General features: G+C 47.3%; 1 protein-coding gene across 2 annotated transcripts in view; it reads left to right on the forward strand.

Annotated features, from left to right (window-relative positions):
* Window positions 1-3,450: 3,450 nt before the first annotated feature.
* RYK (receptor like tyrosine kinase) overlaps window positions 3,451-19,181 on the forward strand; it is a 54,527-nt gene continuing 38,796 nt past the window's right edge. The window contains exon 1 of one of the 2 annotated variants that reach the window (XM_069024575.1): window positions 3,451-3,834. In XM_069024575.1, coding sequence (XP_068880676.1) covers window positions 3,546-3,834 — 289 coding nt within the window. In that variant the 5' untranslated portion in view covers window positions 3,451-3,545. The remainder of the gene's footprint in view (window positions 3,835-19,181) is intronic. The other variant, XM_069024576.1, reaches the window with a different exon arrangement.

Raw genomic sequence — 19,181 nt, forward strand, 5'->3', positions numbered from 1 at the left:
CCGGGCAAGCAATTGGCTTCATGGGCAAGAGGGGCCCAGCCAGGCTTGTAGCCCCGTGAGCGGCCGTGCACAGGCTGGCAGCTGCAGCTCAAGAATGTGTTTATTTGTGTTTGGTTTATGTGGTTTTGGTGACCTTTTGTTAAAATCAGCCAGTGGCTTCCAGGAGGCAAAGTTACATACTCACTGAAAAGAAATGCAGGGAAATAATCCTGCACGGGCCCTTCTGCTGAATGTCACATTTGTGCTGAATATGGTGTCCTTGTGCCCAAGGCAGGGGTGGCTGAGGTTAAGGTTAAAGTCATGTTATCCATGGTGGCTGCACGGATATTGTCCCCTTGATCCTTGTGAAGAACAGCCCAGAAATAAGTTTGGGGAAAATGGGGCGCAGTGGAAAATGGATGTTTGGGTTCCTGTGGGTCCTGCCACCATTACAGGGTGTTACAGCTGAGGAGTGTCCATGTCTTTCTGTCTCTCCTTCCAACTCTTTGACAAACTCATGGATAAAAAGAGCTGTTTGTCTCCTGCCTGGTGCCTACTGCACGTTTTTGACCCTGCTGGGCTCATCCAGCCTCCAGAGAGCAGCAGCAATTTCTGCTGTTCCTTCACGCTCATTGTGAGTGAAGCAGGGATCTCTCCAAGTGATAAATCCATGCCAACACTTGCCTGCTTTGGCAGTGTCTTCCCACATAAGCTGCCTGCTGATGTCACCAGAAAAGGGCATCAAAACTTTGCTTGGTCTCTGGCTGGTGAGCCTCAGTCTTGGTTCCGATCACATCAGATACCACACGCTGTCTGTCTGTCCGCGAGTCCCTAAGTGAGGTGCATCAGAAACCACGCGGAGTCTGGGATTTAGGCTACGTCTGCAGGGCAAATAAACACAGATGCCCAGGCGCCGGCTTTCCAGGCTGAGGAAATGGCCTGTGGAAAAGCTGTGGTGTGGAGGGCTCTCTCAGCAACCAGCACTGTGCAGCCTGGACTACATCCCCCAGCTACAGACCTGAATGTAATTTCCAGCTCCATTCCAGTTTGGTATTTTATTTTTTTTATGCCTCACAGTTTAAGTAAGTGATGGTCATTGTGGGGAGGAGTGAGAGCAATTTCTCTTTCACCCCAGGGATTAGAAGAGCAGAACTTCCTATACACCTTCCACTCTTACGATTGTGAGCTGAAAGACTCACTGATTAAATCCCTCCATGGCCAGTTAGCCTGCAGTGTCCTCCTGTCATGATGTCCCACAGGAAAAAATTCCTCCTGGCAGGTCAGGAGGGAGCGTAGAATCCAAAGCCATTAGGGGATTTAATGGTCATAAGGGAATATTGTGATGCTTTTGCTGAAAATCTCAAGCAAGCAGGCAGCTCCCAGTGATGGATTTGCTAAGAGCGAAGCTGTCGCTGCTTTGGGGATTCCAGAGGAGCTGGAGAGCAGCCAGGTGTGACAGCAGGTAGGAAGGTGACAATGCAGGTGGCTCTTCAGCCCAGACGAGTGAGGAAGGAGGTGTGTTTAGGTCAGCAGCCAGCTCAGAAAAACAAAACCCCCTTCCTAAGCCAATTGGAACAGAGGTTTTGTGTTCCAGGGGAAAGGTGGACACCTTGAAAAAGGGTTTTGCACCAAACTACCACAGAAATCCTTTTGAAATTCTGTACAGCAGATGATTTTGGGAAAAGGTCAGGAATGTTTGTATAGGAGATTCAAAGCCTCACACTGGAATTTAATGTTGTTTGCATCGTTGGACTTGATTATTATTGCATTCTTTTAAAATATATCAGCTGTCAAGCAGCCTTGCTGCTGGCATTCCATACTGTAGCAGAACAGGAGATGTGTTTACAGTTTGGATTTTACTTCAGGATTGTTACAGGCAGCAATGGCTTGGCTGGACTTGAAATCACCATCCTCTGTGGGCCAAAGGCCCTTTATTACAGCTAAATGAAATGCTGCTGCTGCTTCTTAGCTCTGAAAGGACTGTAAGATAAAAAAACAGATTAAAACATTAAATATAACATCAGTATGTTTTATATACTTATAAACAGTGTATTTTAAAAAAACCTTATTTTTTAGTTTTAAAAAAAAATGACCAAAAAAGGAAATTCTCTTAAACTAAAACAGTGGTATTCCAGCAGCATTTCCAGTTGGGAAAGCTTCTGAGCAATGTGTTGGGGTTTGGGTAGTGGGGGAGCTATAGGAGTAGCTTCTTTGCGAAGATGCCAGAAGCTTCCCCTGTGTCAGACAGAGCTGATGCTGGCTGGCTCCAAAACAGACTTCTCATTATTACAATCTGATTGGAAATAAATTCCATAAATCTCCCCAAATCAAGATTATTTTGCCCATGACAGAAATTGCTGAGTGGTCTCTCCCTGTCTTTATCTCAACTTAGGAGCATTGTATTTTCTCTCCCCTGTCCAGCTGAGCAGGGTAGTGATGGAGCAGCTCTGGTGGGCACCAGGCATCCCACAGTCTGTCACTCTGGGATTATCTTTTTTCCAGGATATTTTGGCAGAGCATTTCCAGTCGTGGCTGTGACCCCCTGGCCCATCCTGGATGGATGGCTGGGGCAGGCTGGGAGAGTTTTGGGATGGAGGCAATGACAGCTAAGGGGGAACATGGGGGATGTGCAGGGTCTCAAGGTGAGCATGACCTGGGTGACCTCCAGGATGGGGTCAGAGGCCATAAGGGACCTGGAAAAGGCTCTGGAGATGCTGGTCAACAGTGGCTGGACATGAGCCCAGGTGTGCCCCTGTGGGCAAGAGTCCAATGGGTCCAGCAGGACCAGGGCAGTGACTGGGCACTGTGAAGCACCTCGAGTGCTGTGTCCAGTTCTGGGCCCCCACAACAAGAACGACATTGAGAGCCTGGAGCGTGTCCAGAGAAGGGAACAGAGCTGGGGAAGGGGCTGGAGCCCCAGGAGTGGCTGAGGGAGCTGGGAAAGGGGCTCAGCCTGGAGCAAAGGAGGCTCAGGGGGGACCTTGTGGCTCTGCACAAGTCCCTGACAGGAGGGGGCAGCCGGGGGGGGGGGTCGGGCTCTGCTCCCAGGGAACAGGGACAGGAGGAGAGGGAACGGCCTCAGTCTGGGCCAGGGGAGGTTCATATTGGACATCATGGAAAGGGTGGCCAGGCATGGAGGGGGCTGCCCAGAGAGGTTTGGAGTCCCCATCCCTGTAGGTGTCCAAGGAAGGCCTGGACGTGGCACTCAGTGCTCTGGGCTGGGTGACAAGGTGGGCATCGGTTACAGGTTGGACCTGACGGCCTTCGAGGTTTTCTCCGACCTCAGCAATTTTGTGATTCTGTGACCGGCACCACGCAGGGACCGGCGATGTTCGCCCTCCTCCTCTTCCTCCCGGCGCCGGGCGGGATGCGGGAAGAGGCGGGAAGAGCCGTGAGGGGGATCCCGCCCCCCCCCGTCCGCGCTGAGGGGGCGCCCGCGGCGGCGGGAGCGGCGCGTGCGCGGGGCGGGGCCTGGCGGCGGCCGCGCCGTGCGAGGGTCCGGCGGGGCGGGGGGTCCCGCCCGCTTCCCCCCGGCCCTGCGTCCGTCCCTCCGTCCCCGCGGAGCGATGGTGCCGCGGCGCCGGGAGCCCGGCGGGGGGCGGCGGGGCCGGCCCCGTGAGGCGGCGGGGGAGGCGGGCGCGGGGCCGCGGCGGGGCCGGCGGGTGCGGGGCCCGCGCCGCCATCTCCTCCGCCTCTTGCCGCCGCCGCTGCTGCTGCCGCTGCTGCTGCTAATGCTGCCCGCCGGCGCCCAGGGGCAGCCCGGCCTCGGGCCGCACGCCCCGGACTGGCCCCCCAGCGGCCCCGGGCCCAGCCTCAGCATCTACCTGAGCGAGGAGGAGGTGCGGCAGCTGATCGGTGAGTGCGGCCGGGGGCGACACGGGGCCCGCGGGCAGTGCGGGGCTGAGGTGGTGGGGCTGGGGTGGGGGGAGTTCGGCCGCTCAGGAGGGGCTGAGGGGACTTCTGCGGGCCGGGGTGGAGGTTTGGGGGGCTGGAAAAGGACGGGGGGCTGTGGGACTGGGCTGGGAATGGTGGGCGTCAGCGGGACTAGAGGTGGCTGTGGGGTCCAGGAGGTGCTTGGGGGTGTCTGTAGGAATGTTGGGAGGGAAGCAGATCTGGGGATGCAGGAGAGGATGGAGAGGGCTGTGAGTGGGGATGAAGGATCTCCAGCTCATGAGAGGGTGGGGGTCTGTGGGACTGGAATGGTAATGGGTGAATCCAGAGATCTGTGTGGGTTCTGTGGGAGTGGCTGTGAGTTGGGATGAAGGACCTGGGCTCAGGAGCGTGGGGGGCTGAGGCACTGGAGTGGGGATGGTGGATGTCAGCAGGACCAGGGGTTTGCTGTGGGGTCCAGGGGACTGGGGATGTCTGTGGGACTCCTGCGAGGGACGCAGATTTGGGGGTGCAGAGGAAGATGGAAAGGGTCGTGAGTGGGGATGAATCCCCTCCTGGAGCTCAGGAGGGGATGGAGAGCTATGGTACTGGGGTGGGATGGGGGATATCAGGGATCTGTGGGTTTTGTAGGACTGTAGTCACGGTTAGAATGGACGAGTCAAAGGGGTCTGTGTGCTGCCTTGTGTGTGTGTGGTTGGGGGAGGAAAAGGGCACAGGGCTTCACCCTTATGGTGGGGGACTCCCCAGGTTGGAGGGACCAGGGGTGGTGTCCTGTGGGAGCAGGGTAAGCCCTGGAAGAGGTGAGCTCAGGCCCATGATTTAATTAGCCAGGCGAGCAACATGCAGAGGGCAGAGAGGAGACCTGGCAATAATTGGGTGTGTGTGTGAAAGGAATCTTAATTTCTAGGCAGGCTGACAATTGCTGCGCAAGGACTTGGAGGCAGTTCCTGAAGTCCCCCATCTGGCCTGCTGTGGAAGGCTTTCATAGGAGCTCTGTGCTTGGAGAGTCTGACTTAAACAAAGATTTGTTTTCTGTAGGCTTTGGCTTGCATAGCCTCTTGTTTAGAGTTGGTGGCTGGAGTCTCAAAACAAATCTGTTGGTGTCCCCGGTGATTTGTTTTTCCCAAGTGCCCTGTATCTCTGCAAGCTGGAAAACTGGCAGTGCAAGACTTTATTTGCGTCAAATGGACAAAATAAAAATATCTCCAGTTAATTTGCACTCTGTGAGCACACAGCTGACCCAAGTCAGGGGATCTGGGAACTGAAGGACACTGTAAACATTTTTCCCTCATGGTTTACCCTGGTGATCAGTGTTCTGCTGTTGTCATTTGTACGTGGCACGTGCTTGCTGCCAGATTTTCCGGTACAGATAGAGGGTGAAAATGTCCGGCTTGCTGGTGAGCTGAGATTCTAAATAAGTAGTTAATCTTGGGGAGTACTGAGTGGCAAGGTTTGCACTCTGCCCAGTCTAGTGCCTGAAATCTCTGCTAGTTGGATTTGTTCAGGCTTCTGTGGCCCACTGGCATAATTATTCATCATGAAGTAGCAACTGAGGAGGCAAGATGTGCTGTTACTATTTTTTAAGTGAAATTCCTTCCTGTAGCCTCCCTTATGGGTGTCTATTACTACATGGCTGAAGGCACTTAGTACTCAGCTGTCTGTAGCTGGTTTATATCACTTTAAATATCTGACATGAATGATCTGTTCTGCCTCTGTGACCCCAGAGACTTGGATAAATTGGAATCTAATGTGGAGGTAAACTGGGGCTTCCTTCAGTTAGTGGGCTTCAGGTCACTGGAAATCTGTTGCAAACTAAACCTCCAGGATCTAAATTGTGTTGTTGGCATGAGCAGATTTAATTTTAGAGGTATCCTCTACACATGCTCTCTGTTGTAGGTAAGGTGTAGTCTGAGGAGGCATTTAGGCACGGTCCAATTTACCAATAACTTCATGTATTCCCCTGGCAGAAGAAAATCCAGAGGGATAGACAGTTTTGTTCCAGGTCTCCGTGATTCTGAAAACAAGCCCAGCTGTTTCATATGTTCCATTTTGTAGTGTCTGATTGGGGTTTACATACAATCAAGTTCATGGTTTAAAGCCGTGTACTGATGTGTGAACTTGCAAAGAGCAGCGAGGGGGGTTCAGCTTCTGGAACTTCTCTGAGGAAAGCTGTGGTTCAGTGGATGCTGGGATAGTCAGTCACGGGGGATAGGAAAATGAGGTTGCTCGTGAAGTGTTAAGTTCAGTGAAGCTGCTGATAGAAACTGGATTCTTTCCCCTTTTGTCTCTAAACAAACTCTGGTCTCTGCTACTGTCTTGCTGTGGCTGAACAGAAACTCTCAGACTTTCTGAACTGCTCATAAACCCCAATGTTACATGGAGTTACTACAATTACTACAGCCTGTGCTGTTTTCATGCTTCTAAATCTCACCCCTATACATCTTTAGGTAACAAATTTGATTAGGAATAAATGTAAGCACGCATGTGGCTGCTGAATCAGTCACAGACAGCGATGCAGAGCTGGAGCATCCCCAGGGTCTGGTGGAAGCTCTGTGGGGCCGTACCCCGTGCTGTCTCTCCAGCAGCCAGGCTGGTACGGTTCAGTGGAGTGTCTGATGCTGCTGCTTTCCCCAAACCCGGCGTTCGGTGTCTTGCAGAACCATGGGCTGTGTTTTAATCAGGTTGTGGCTCTTGTAAGAGAAACTTCTTGCAGATCATTTGTGGCTGCTGTTCTTTGTGGCATGGAGGAAGGACAGATACGGTGATTTATAGTGAAAGCTGCCCGCTGCTTTTCCTGTATGCTCGCGGCAGATTTCCACTGTCGGGCTGTGGGATTCTGACCATGTGTCTGCCTTAGGAGGAATTGTTTTGAAGTCTTCAGGACTTTATGTAGAAGAAAACTAGAGGAAACTGGCTCATCTTGTTGTGTGAGGTGGATTTCTATTTCGAAACGCTGCAGAGTTCTCAGGGTCTAAAAGCAGGACTTGCTATATGGCAGGCAGATGGTGTCTCTGTCAGAAATATCTCTTGCCATTCCCATGGAAAATATTCCCAGCCATCCAGACTACAAGCCTTTGGGAAAAATAATCTGTGGTTTTGACATAATTGAATATGTCAGATTCCGCTTGCACCAGGCAGGATTCGGAGATAGAGGGGATGGAGGTAGGAGGGAGTTAGTTCAGGGGACTTGGCTGAGATGACTCCAGCGATGGCAGCAGGAGCCAGAGGTGTCAGGGTGAGAGCAGTGATGAGGTAGAGGGTGAGGGAGAGCTGGGGAGGAGGAAGGGAAGTGCTGCTTTTTGGGGAGAGACATCCAGAGCACCACAACCATTTTAGGGGTGTCTGTGAACTCTCTTGGCACCATCATCCGTAGCTTTTTGGAGCTGGTTCATATGGAGAATCTTTTTTGGGCCTGTGCTTAGGCCTGAAGAAAGTTTTATTAGTCTTACGCAGTGGCTGTGCAGGTGTGATAACACCACCTGATCCTAGCCCTTTTTCCAGTGGTGCTGAACACACAGGTGGTGTGAAGTTAGTGATGAGTTACTCAGCAGGAGGTCTCTACTTGATTTAGTGACTTTCATTCCAGTTTTCCAGTGAAATCAAAATGTGCCGTTCGCCTCATGTTGAAATGCTCCATTGTTCTGCTTTTTACAGGATCCTGGGATGTGAAGGCTGGTATATCCCTGTTTTGCCGGTAGCAATTTAAGGTTTAGAGAATAAGGTAGAAAATATTCATTATTATTAGATAGGTCACTAATAATTAAGGATTGGATCTAGTCTGTTTCAATACACAGTGTTATTTGGCACTTGGTGCATTCCTGGTGTATCTCTTAGACCTTGATTGAGTTCCCAGCAGTTCTGAGCTCAGCCTCACAAGGAGACTTCAGGATCTACCCTCTGATTCTGAGGACCAGACTCAATAGCTGCCTGTGAAAACTTGGCTTAAGCAGTTCTCCTGGCATTGCAGGCTGTTCTTTTGCAGCATTCATGGCAGCAACAAGGTGCTTAAGCAGCGAGGACAATCCTTTCTGTCCCTGCAGGGTTTTTTTTGGAGACTACATGCCTTTCAGCTGTAAAATTGGTCTTGTGGATAGCCCTCCTATCACATGGCTCTGGGTCTTTTTAGAGGTCTGGTCTGAATGTTAACTGAGACTTGAGTCCCATGGGGGGGAAATACCACCACAGCTAGGGGCTATCATAGTGCATGTCTATGGGGGGCTAAATTAGAATTGCAGGGGAATTTTAAAGTCAGAAGTCCTACAGTGTTTACATTGAGTTTCCAAATTTAGTGTTCTCTGGCCTGGTTTCTTCTGAGTAATCACTGAATGCTGTCTGTTGTTAGTTTTATATTAGCACTCACTTAATTACAGAGTTAAATTAATTTCACTTATGTGACTTGTACTTATGTGTTCTAGGATTTCATTAAAAGCCAGTGTGCAGTTTACTAAAATGAGTTGTCTGGCTGGAAGATGCAACATTGATGCAAAATCTATTACAGCAGAGGATTGTTTGTTTGGTTTTTAAATTGTGCTGCTGACTCACAGAGTGGTAGAGGTTGGCAGCGACCTCCGGAGGTCATCTGGTCCCACCTCCTGCTCAAGCTGGGCCACCCAGAGCTGGTTCTTCAGCACCACATTCAGGAGCTTTCAAACCTCTCAGAGGATGGCGACTTCACCACCTCTGTGGGCAGCCTGTGCCAGTGCTCAGTCACCCTCACTGTGTGAGTTTTTCTTGATGTTCGGGCAGACCCTCCTGTGTTTCAGTTTGTGCCCCTTTCCTTGGATCTTGTCACTGAGCACTGGTGGGAAGAATCTGCTTCCATCCTCTCTGCACACGTCTTTGATGAGATCCCCCTAAGCCAGCTCTTCTCCAGGCTGAACAGCTCCAGCTTTCTCAGTGTCTTCTCATGGTAGAGGTGTTGCAAGTCCCTTTAATCCTCTTTGTGGTCCTTCACTGAATCCTCTCCTGTAGCTCCATGGCTCTTCTTATGGGGAGCCCAATGCTCCAGGTGTGGCTTCACCAGGGCTGAGCAGAGCCCTGGGAAATTACAGGCCAAATGCAATTTTGTATGTTAGAAATGGAGTCTAAACATCATCTTATTGCAGCAGATGATCTTAATTGTCTTCATTTTATACTGTGAAACAGCTTTGTTGATGCCACTGTTTTTAGGAGTTGGCCACAAGAGTTCACATCAAAAGTGCTTTATGGTACTTGCACTGAGTCTATAGTGACTGGAAATCCTCTTGTTCCTTCGTTGCCTGGTTATTATGAAAGGGAGCTGAAAGCATGTATTCTTTGTGATTCTTGAAAGGCTTCAGGGCCTTGGTAAAATCCCACTCAGCCTGTGTTGGACAGCACCTGGCTGTCTGTGTGATTGACCAAGTGCCATGCTTCACATCCATATTGAGGCTTATGAGAACAAGCTGCAGTTGGGGTTCCTCTGGCCCTTTCCATTCTGTTACTTCCCCTTTAGCTTGCAAAGTTCAAATAACAGTGGACCGCCATTTCTTTGGATATGTGCAAAATCATATAATCCACTGCAGTATTGGTAATGCTTGCAAACCTGCAGAAGAATAAACTTCTAGAAGCTTGAAATAGCCAGCAGAAGGCCTTCCTCCTAGAGAAGGCAGCCTCTGGCCTGGATTAGGATTGCTTTGAAACCATATTCTGTGATGCCACTAAGGGGGAGTCTGTGAAATAAACTTCGGTCCTTGTGTGTATTGATCTGCTCAGCATTGCTGAGGTGGGTGGTTGATATCTGAATCCTGCTTTACCACATCAGCTGATGTGTTGGGATTTAAACTGCTGGGGGTTCTGTCCGAATCCTGCCTGGAGAAGGCTCTTTCCTTCTGCAAACAGTTGTTCAGGCAGGACTGTACGGGCAGAGCGCGGCTGGGCTGCCTTCTGCAGCTCTGTCTGTGCTCTGGCCTGGGAGGAAACAGCCATTTCAGCTCCCCAGAGGCCAAGGTCTGTCTAGTGATAAATGTTTGTGGCTCTTGTAACATTTTGTGTGTCAGGGACTTGGAAGAAACCTGACCTCTGAGACTGAAGGTTGTCCTGATGGTGGTGCGGGGAAAAAATCCCAAAGCTGCATTCCTCATTGCTGTGGCTTTACACCTGCATTCTGTTTGGCAGCGTCCTATTTATCCCTGTTGATTGTTTGGCCTCTTGGACTACATGCTCTCTTTCTCCCTCCAATGCACTGACAGAATGGGAACAAGAGAGAGGAAATGGAGGCACAGCTCCCTGCGTGCATGCAAAAAGCCAGCAAGAAGGGCTCAGGGTACTGGGAGGAAGGCAGGGACCGAAACTGTCCCTAAACACCACCTGCGCAGAGGGAAATACAAGAGATAGGGATCGTGTTCACAGGCACGAAAAATCCCAGGGTGGTGTTTTCCTGAGAGTGGGTGCTGTGGAGGCAGCTGTACCGTACACTCTGGGTATTTTAAAGGATGAAGCCGCGTGTTTTTCTCCTCCCCTTCTGCTATTCAGAGTTGTGTTTGGATACTGGAAAAGCTGAATTAATGAGACAAATTCCAAATGTGTTTATTCACGGTTGTGTGTGCTGAGCTCTAGTGAAATGGCTTGATGACTAATTCCTACCTGAAACTGTCCAGACTGGAATATCATGGAGGCTCCTACTTTCCCTGCAGTGTTTAGTCAGAGTTACTCCTCTGTACTTTAGTGTGCAGGATTGAATCATACTCGAGCTCTCAGCAGCGAGAGCAGGAGGTGCTTACAGGCTGAAGTGCATTTAATGAGTTGTGCCTGATGAATTGAGTTCTTTTCCCTTTTTCCCCCGGAATGGCAGCAGCACCAGCAGCTCCCATGTCGGGATGAATGCTAACACACTCTGCAAACGCCTTGTGATGGCACAAAGGGCTCGATGGCAGAGGCTTCAAACGCATTATTCCTTTTCCATCGCTGCCTTTGTCCTTCTTTCAAGCGGGTAACTCACATATTTGCACTGACTGCTCCGGAGAGCTGGGAGCAGAAGCAACAGCATGAAACTAATGCGATGCTTTAGAATTTCCCTGCCACTTACTGGGTGTTGAATAGCTGTAATTAAATTAACCAGCATATTGATTTCAGCACGCTGCTTGGGAAAGAGCAGAGCAGGAACACAGGCATGGGAGCTGCTGCTTGGGAGGCTTGGAAAGCTAGAGCAGGCTGATAAACTAATGATGGTTATCCTCTCCAGTCTGTTTTGGCCTTTATGAAATTAGTTGATGGCCTTGCCGAGTAATTCCTAATTAAAAAAAAAAATACTAAGCTCTGTGGGTTTAGAGATGGCCACAGGAGTGAACAGACCTGGCTTAGTTTGTTTAGAGCTTGCTTTTGTGTTAAACAATCTGTGTCACTCTGATGAAAGTGTTCAAAGCATCTCAAAAGATGTGGACAGTCCATTATCCCTTCAGCAGTCCTGTTGGACACAGAACCAGGAGTGTGGGCTTCAAGGCTGAGAGGCCTGAAGCACTGAGGGAGGGGGTGTGTCAGTTCTTCCTAATTAATGTTAAATTTATTTGTACTCTGTTGGGTGCTCATTACTGGAATAGCCATGGCACTGGCAAGGGACACACTGTTCTGGAGGTGACAGGGTCTTGCCTACAGGGATGGCTAAATCAACATGTGGGTGCATTACTATAACTAAATGAAATAAAAATAAAATGGCACAACTTCTGTGGGTAGGTGACACTGAAACACCACAAGCACACGTTATTCACGAGCCCAAATGACATCTGGCATACCTCTGTGAGGTGGTGCTGGTGTTTTAGCTGGGAAGATGACAGCAGCTCCCTTCCAAAGCTTTGGGGCACTACTGAGCACTTGATCAGAGGTTGTTTTATTTTGAGGGCTGTGCTCTTGGCAACTGCAGTTCATGAGGAGTGAACCTTTTGGTTTTCTATTCTCAGTGTTAGCTTTCATTCTAATTCAAAAGGAGCATCAAACTTCATATTACAGTAATGATGAGATTTGCCATAGCTGCTAAGTTAAATTTTTATTTCATAAGTACACTTAAAAATAAAGTTATTCTATATTTTTCCCTAAAGTTAGATTTATTCTTTTGTATTATAGAGTTTCCTTTCAGTTGCTTCCAACCCTGTACCTTTGCCATTCCTATTCCCACTTGTCCCATTTCCCCTTGCCCTCTGTGTAGGTCGTTGCCACTAATTTTCCTCTGCCTTCAAGTATCCATTTTGTACATGTCTGCTGCATTTTTCCTTTGGAATCAGTGCTTCAGGTAACTCATATGCACCATCCTACCCATTAAAGCAACGTGGCTGCTGGTTTCGGTGAGAGTTTACTAGTTTCTCTTTTTTTCCTTGAAATGGCCAAATTTCATTTAGAAAGGTGTTCTCAGGAGCAGAGTTCACTTGCATTTTGCTCTGAGGTGAGATATAAGGTTTTGGTTTGGGTTTTTTTTCCCCCCCAGTAAGAAGTGTCATTTAACTATTTCTGCAGGGGTCTTTATATCCTACTTAGCACAAAAGTGATTTTTTTTCTGTAGGTAAAGGAGAGAAGAACATGGTTGAAATGTAATTGTTGTTGTTCAGAGACAAAGGGTAAGCAGGTGGGTCCTAGAAACTATAAATATCTTCTATTTAGTATGGATCGAGTTAAATATTGATTGTTTTTCAGCAGCTGGCATCTCCTAGGGGAGCTTCTTCCTGTGGAAGTGAAGAAGTCCTCCCTCTGACTTTCCAAAAGGCCTTTCAGTGGAAAAAAATCCCATTTGCCTCGGGTGTTGAACTTGCAAATGGTATTTAACAGCATCAGTGAGGTGAATTGGGGGTGAACTGCCTGTGAAGATTCACAAGGACTTAATGAGAGCTCTCAGCTAAGAGTTTTTCTCCTGTTTGCTGGATGTTGGGAGGCTTCCTGCTAAGATTTCCTGCCGGGGAGTCTTGGTTGGTTTTCAAGGGTGCATTAATTGCCTTAAAGATATGTTGAGTATTTCCTCAAATGGAATGCCTTGCACGTTGTATTCCCCCTCCAGCTCATGAGAAGTTAACTCTGCACAGGTAACAAAATAACCACAGCCCACGTTCCCTCTGGGGCTGCTCGTGGAGCTGGGTGAGCTTGCAGAGCTGTGAGGATTGCTGGCTTGATGCTGCTGCTTTGTCTTTCGGCTTGACACTGATCACCATCCTTTGACACTCCCTGGTGCCTGTGTTAGGAGACTGAAAAGCTGCTTCTTCATCATCTCCACGTTGCTGAAGGTTTAACTTGGTTTTGCCCTGTTTCATTTTTCATCAGTCGTCTTTTCCACAGACTCCCAACCTTTAAGGTGTTTAAAAACAAGTATTTCAGCCCAAAATCCTGACCAACAACTCAACTGGCAGACTGTAGCTTTGTGGAAAGCTTAAGTAAAAATGCAAGAGGAAGGCTGTGGTCAGTTACTTGTTTTATTAAAGCAAAGTTCACTTTGTTGTTGTATGTACTGGATATGTACAAATAGCATGTTAGAAGTTTTTTATGTGCCTGTATTTTCAGATGCTTAGTATTGCATCCCAAATAGTTTGCTATTTTCTGAACTAAATTGATCCATGTGGATCAGTTTGCATTTTTCTTGTATCTTTGAACTCCCAGCTGTAGTTTCAGCCCTGGGCAAGCTGATTGTTGAATTAAGTGCATTGAAACTAATAAGGCTTGCTCTGGGAGCGTGTTCTTTCTACCCTGTAAAGAGAAGAAGTTTCAGTAGTCAAGAGCTGATTTTTAATCATTCAGTCACATTTCCTTGTGTTTGGGCTGTATTTTCCAGTGGACATATTTTCCAGTGGACATTTGCAGAACCTGCTGCAAAAAAAGCAAAGTTTAGCATTAAAAGTCAGTATTTCAGACTTAGGGTGCACTTTAAATGAAAGGAAAATGGAAGTAAAAAGAAGCTGTCTTTCTTCAACAAGGTAAATTGTCCAGTGGGAGGAGAATCCAGTGTGTTTATGGAATGGGATGAGCAGGCTTGAGAGGGGGGTGATGTTGGAGGGGTGTTGAAACTTGAGGTTTGTACTCTCTCATGTGAGTGTTCATCCTGGAGTGGAAACTTCTGGTCTGGCCAGAGGACTAACCCTGATGAGCTGCTCAGGAGCAGAGGCCTCATTCTCTGGAGTACATAATGGAACAAATAAAATATTTATTTAAGGATCATAATTCACTGAACCGGGTAAATCTTCCCTATTAATTGGTTTCAGTGGCTGTGAGCCAGGATCAGGAGTGGCTCTGCTCTGGGAGGGCTGTGGTGGTTCGATGTCACACTGCAGAGATTTCTCAGCTGCTGATGAAGAAACTCTTTTAAATTACAGATCAGAGCATTAAGAAAACAACCCCCAGTTTCACTCATTTCTCTGCTGGAGAGCTACTGGACAGATAATTATGTCAGCTATTGTTACCAGACTGCTTTTAATGAAGTGCTGCTTTTTGCAGTTTTCTAGCCCTATTCTAGTAGCAAACTCTTGCATTGCACACTCATTTTTGATCTCCCCATTTAAGACAAAATCTGCCCAAATTATGTTACAGAGATTTGAAGTGATTTAGTAATGAAGTGTAACCCCAGGTAAAAGACTCCTAAACACTGCTGTCATGTTTAAGAAGAACATGTTAGTACTGGTGCGTGTTGCAGGATAGATAAAAATAAAATCCCATTTTCCCATGGTGGCAGAGGCAAGTTTCTTTTGTATATTGTGCTTAAAATGAAAAAAAGAAAAAGAGTTGAAGCTAGACCGCATTTGCACAAGGGTGTTTGAAAAGAAGTGTTTTGTTAGGCTGCTAGGCTGACATGATTCAATTTTGTCATGAACACAAGGGCTGCCCAGCATCCTTGGCATCTGGGAATGAAAGTTGGCCTCTCCCCTTCCTTTCTGAGCTTCTTCAGATGTTTTGTTATGTTAAACAGTGCAAAGAATGACAGACTTTCTCTGTGCTGCTGCTTAAATTTACCTTTTTGTTTGCCTTCAACTTTAATTTATTCTTTCAAGTCTGTGCCCAAGGTACAAAGATGGGGAAGTTAATAATGAGATTTAGAGGTTGCCTGGGTAAAAGGGTGGTGGTTTTGCCTTGAAATCCAGGCAGAGCATTGCACTGAACTGATTTCATGTGTGTTGGTGTAGGTTAGTCAAGTCCAAGTAAGGAGAAACCAGATCCTTCCGTGCTGTGCGTTGTCTGCATATGGACTTGTTTAGGGAGCTTTGCCAAAGCAAAGCTGCAGCCCAGCTTTTCAAACTGGTCAGCATTGATCACCAATATTCTGCTTAAACCAGCAGAAGCCTTTTGGAAAAGCTGCTTTTTCTCCTCTGCATTTTGTGATATTTCTTTGTAAGGTTCTCCACCCCTTTCTTTATGTTTTGTCATTTTGTGTAGAAAATGATTGAGGAGCTGCCCGTTTCCTGTAGCTGTTTGTATTGCATCTGTGTTTTCCTCCTAGAGCCACCTGTTTTCTCCTTTTATTATTCCATTTAGGACACAAGACATTAAATCCATCTTGGATTTGCCCTACTTAGTGCAAAGGAAGAATTGAGCACCTTCAGAGGAACCCAGCATCTTGCAGAATGACATTTTCCCTCCCCTCACCCACCAGGAGGTTTAGGTTTAGTAGGGTACTGAGCAGTCTTGAAATCTGAAGCAACTGAGAAACTAGAACTTATTTCTCTTTTCCTCTGCAACCTGCTGCCTCAGCTGCTGCATCTTATGCTGCTGCTGACTTTGAAAGAGATCTACACTAAAAAAGTGAAAATTTGAGGTCGCTGCTTTAGGCTGTGTATTGATAGTGACCTGCTTCACTTGATGCCATTTTTCTAAGCTACCCACACCCAAAGCATGCTTTGGAAAAACCTTACAGTATCCAAATTAAGTCACAGGACTGTTTTGGTATAAGGTCCATCTAAGTGCTGCTGCAGTCTCACCCTCCATGTGGGATGCTCCTGGGCATCCTCACTAATCCAGGGAGTTAAACTCACTGAGGAGTGTTCCCCCACTTTTTTCCTCTCCCTGCATAGTGCCAGCTTGATTTCTTGCACTTGGCTTGCTGAAGGCTTAAATAAGGAACGTTGCCAGGCATGTGTGAGTATGCAAGTCTGAAGGAAAAGGGGGAAAGGCAGAATTGAAGCAATTCTGAGTTAAACTCCAGCTGTCATGGTGAGACTCTGATCCCATGCCCCATCAGTGAAGCACGGCTCTGGCTCTCGTTGCTGTTCTCTGCAGTGCCCTGTGTGATTCCTGACGTGTCTGTACCTTCCCAGTGCCTTCCCTTGCAGCTGGAATGTGGTGCAGCTCCTGGCATCGCCAGGATCAGGATTGGCACTGGGCTCCCCTGTGGCAGCAGAACACACCTGCCTGCCTGCAGCACAGATCGGGGCTTTTTCTCACTGGCAGGTTCAGCTGCAAACTTTTGTGTGTTTTGCTGGCCTGATTGAGATAAATTATACAGAGAGAGTGCTTGGGGAATTCAGGATTGAGTTGGGGAGTCAGTGAGGGGATGAAAAATTAGGAATGGAAGGGTGGTCAGGAAGCAGATCTGTCCTGTGGTGGATTGGAGATGGGATTGTCTGGGGAGGACCCTGGTTCTTAGCTGTGCATGGGAAATAGGATTTTGTCTGTAGTTCACTGATGCGGAAGGATGTGCTAGAGGAAATGTTTTAATTGTTGATAAGCTTAAAAGGGGAAATTACTGTACAGTATTGAAACACTGACTATTTCCCAAGGGCGTATCTATTGGTTTCCAGGCTTGGAGAAAGCATTGACCCAGATTGCTAGGAGAAGAAATACCTAGTGAGAAGCAATTGGAAGATACTGCCTGTGAGTTTAATCACAGAATCATGGAAAGGTTTGGGTTGGAAGGGACCTTAAAGCCCATCCCGTTCCACGCCCTGCCATGGGCAGGGACACCTTCCACTAGCCCAGGCTGCTCCAAGCCTCATCCAGCCTGGCCTTGGGACTTCCAGGGATGGGGCAACCACAGCTTCTCTGGGCACCCTGTGCCAGGGCCTCACCTCCCTGGCACAGAGAATTTCTTCCCAGTATCCCATCTAACCCTGTTCTCTGGCAGTGGGAAGCCATTCCCCCTTGGCCTGGCACTCCAGCTCCCTGTCAAAAGTCCCACTCCAGCCTTCTTGCAGAACTTCCTAAAGTTTGTGGTCCACAAACACTGGAAGCACAGAGGATCTGCCAGTAAAGGGTCACTGCATCCTCAGGTGTTAGTCCTTCCCTAGACACTTTCTTTAGCTCCCTGATGGCAACAGGACTCTGAGCCAGACAATCTTCTGCCTTTTATTAGGAATTCAGAGCTGTACGACAAAACCTCTGAAATTATTTTTCTGTGCCAGTCTTGAAGCATAGTATTTTGAAGCAATATAACACAACATTGATTCTCGTGCAGCTCTTACATTTTGCTTGTGAAATTTATATAATTAGTGTCTCCTGTTAGTGTGGAGCTTTTTCTGGCAGTACAGGCACAAAACATTAGTGTCCTATAGAATGAAACTATTCAGTGTTGTACCACCACTAAAGCTTAGAGGTTTGAGTGATCTTCTGTAGGGTAATTTGGTTTTGTACACCTTTAGATGATACTGCACATCAAGATACTTCTGACAGCTTCAGTTAGGATTTCATTTTGTATTACTTTTATGAAGCTGGGTTTTTGCAACAGGCAGTTTTATTGCCATGTACCCATTTGATTACAATGACCTGTTTCTCTACAAAGTTTTTATTAAACCAAGGATTATCATCCTGAAATTCTGAAATGTTTTTGTGAACCTCTGGTTGCTGGGAGCATTTAGCAACAGGAGAAGGTTTTCTTTATTCCAGAGGCAGCTTCCTTGTTCCAATTTCATTATTTCACCTTGCTAATCCTTTTGTTTTCCTAATTTTAAAAATAATTTATACTTAATGGAGCTCATTTGAATGAAGGTTATGCCTTTAAACCTTCTCATCTTGATTGGATCTAATGCCAAGTGTCTGATAGTTGTGAGCTCTTCTCCACACTCCTTCTATATTTGCTAACTCTGAGTTTCATGTATAAACATGTAGACATGTAAAAATGATCTGGGCAGGGATTTTTGAAGTTTGCTGTTGCTTTTATGTGTTTTCAAAGTTGGGGTTTTTTTTCTGGGTCTGTGTTGGCTTCCCCCTCCTCGATGGTTTGCTGGTGGATATGTTTTTGCATTTCCCATTTGTTATTAAGTGGAAATAGGGACTTTGTGTACAAGGAGTATTGAGCTTCTCTTTTAGATACTGTCTCAGGCTGTTTACATTCAACACTTAGAGCAGCACCTGCATCTTTTTCTGCTCAACATCTTGTGCAAGATAATTCCTTCCTGGAATTACTCCATTATCTTGATTCCTTTCATGCATCCAATCTTTGGGGTTCTCCCCTTCGCCACCCCCTACTACCTGTGATTAAACTGTGGGGGTTTGGTTAAGTTTTGGGACCCTTATGAGCCAGCAGGGATTAAAAGTATTTAACAGCAACAAGAATGAAGAGGAACATCTTGGCTGCATTTCTGTAGCTTGTGGAAACAAGGTGGATTAAGTCAAGTTCTGAAATAAGAGAAAATGTCACTTTGTACTGATTCATGCCTGGCTTTTGCACTTAACAGGAGGAATTATTTCGTTTGAGCTGATGCTCCCTTTCTTCAAATACAGCTTACCTACACAGTTCAGTGATTAGCTTGGATTTATTTTTCCTTAATTTCTTAAGAAAACCCAACCTTTCATGATTTGCTGGATTCTTGAAATGGCTTCAGGATGCCTTAAGTGCTGTTGTCTTGAAGTCACAGCCTCTCCAATATTATTGACTTTCTAGCCATAAAAAAAATTATTCATGGAATCACAGAATGGTTTAGGTTGGAAAAAGCTCATCCAGTTCCACCTGCTGCCACGGGCAAGGACACCTCCCACTAGCCCACGTTGCTCCAAGCCCCGTCCAACCTGGCCTTGGACACTTCCAGGGATGGAGCAGCCCCAGCTTCTCTGGGCACCCTGTGCCAGGGCCTCACCATCCTCACAGGAAAGAGTTTCTTCCTAATATTCCATCTAAATCTCTCCTCTTTCAGTTTAAAATCATTCCCTCGTGTCCTGTCACTGTCTCACTTTGAAAAATGTCTCCCTGTTTTTTAAGAGCCCTTTTTAGGTACTGGAAGGCCATGAGGAGGCATCCCAGAATCCCCTATCTACCTTCCCATTTGTACTGTGACTGTTTGATTTGAACTCTTCCCTCAGTGTGGAATATTCAGTGTCTGATTTACCCCGTTGTTCTCCTGGCATGTCCAAGAGCCTTGATAGCATTTAACTGGGAGCACTGGAGGAAGAGCTGTATGGGA

This window comes from Aphelocoma coerulescens, chromosome 9 (genome assembly GCF_041296385.1).
Source record: "Aphelocoma coerulescens isolate FSJ_1873_10779 chromosome 9, UR_Acoe_1.0, whole genome shotgun sequence".
In the NCBI taxonomy this organism is placed as follows: Eukaryota; Metazoa; Chordata; class Aves; order Passeriformes; family Corvidae; genus Aphelocoma; species Aphelocoma coerulescens.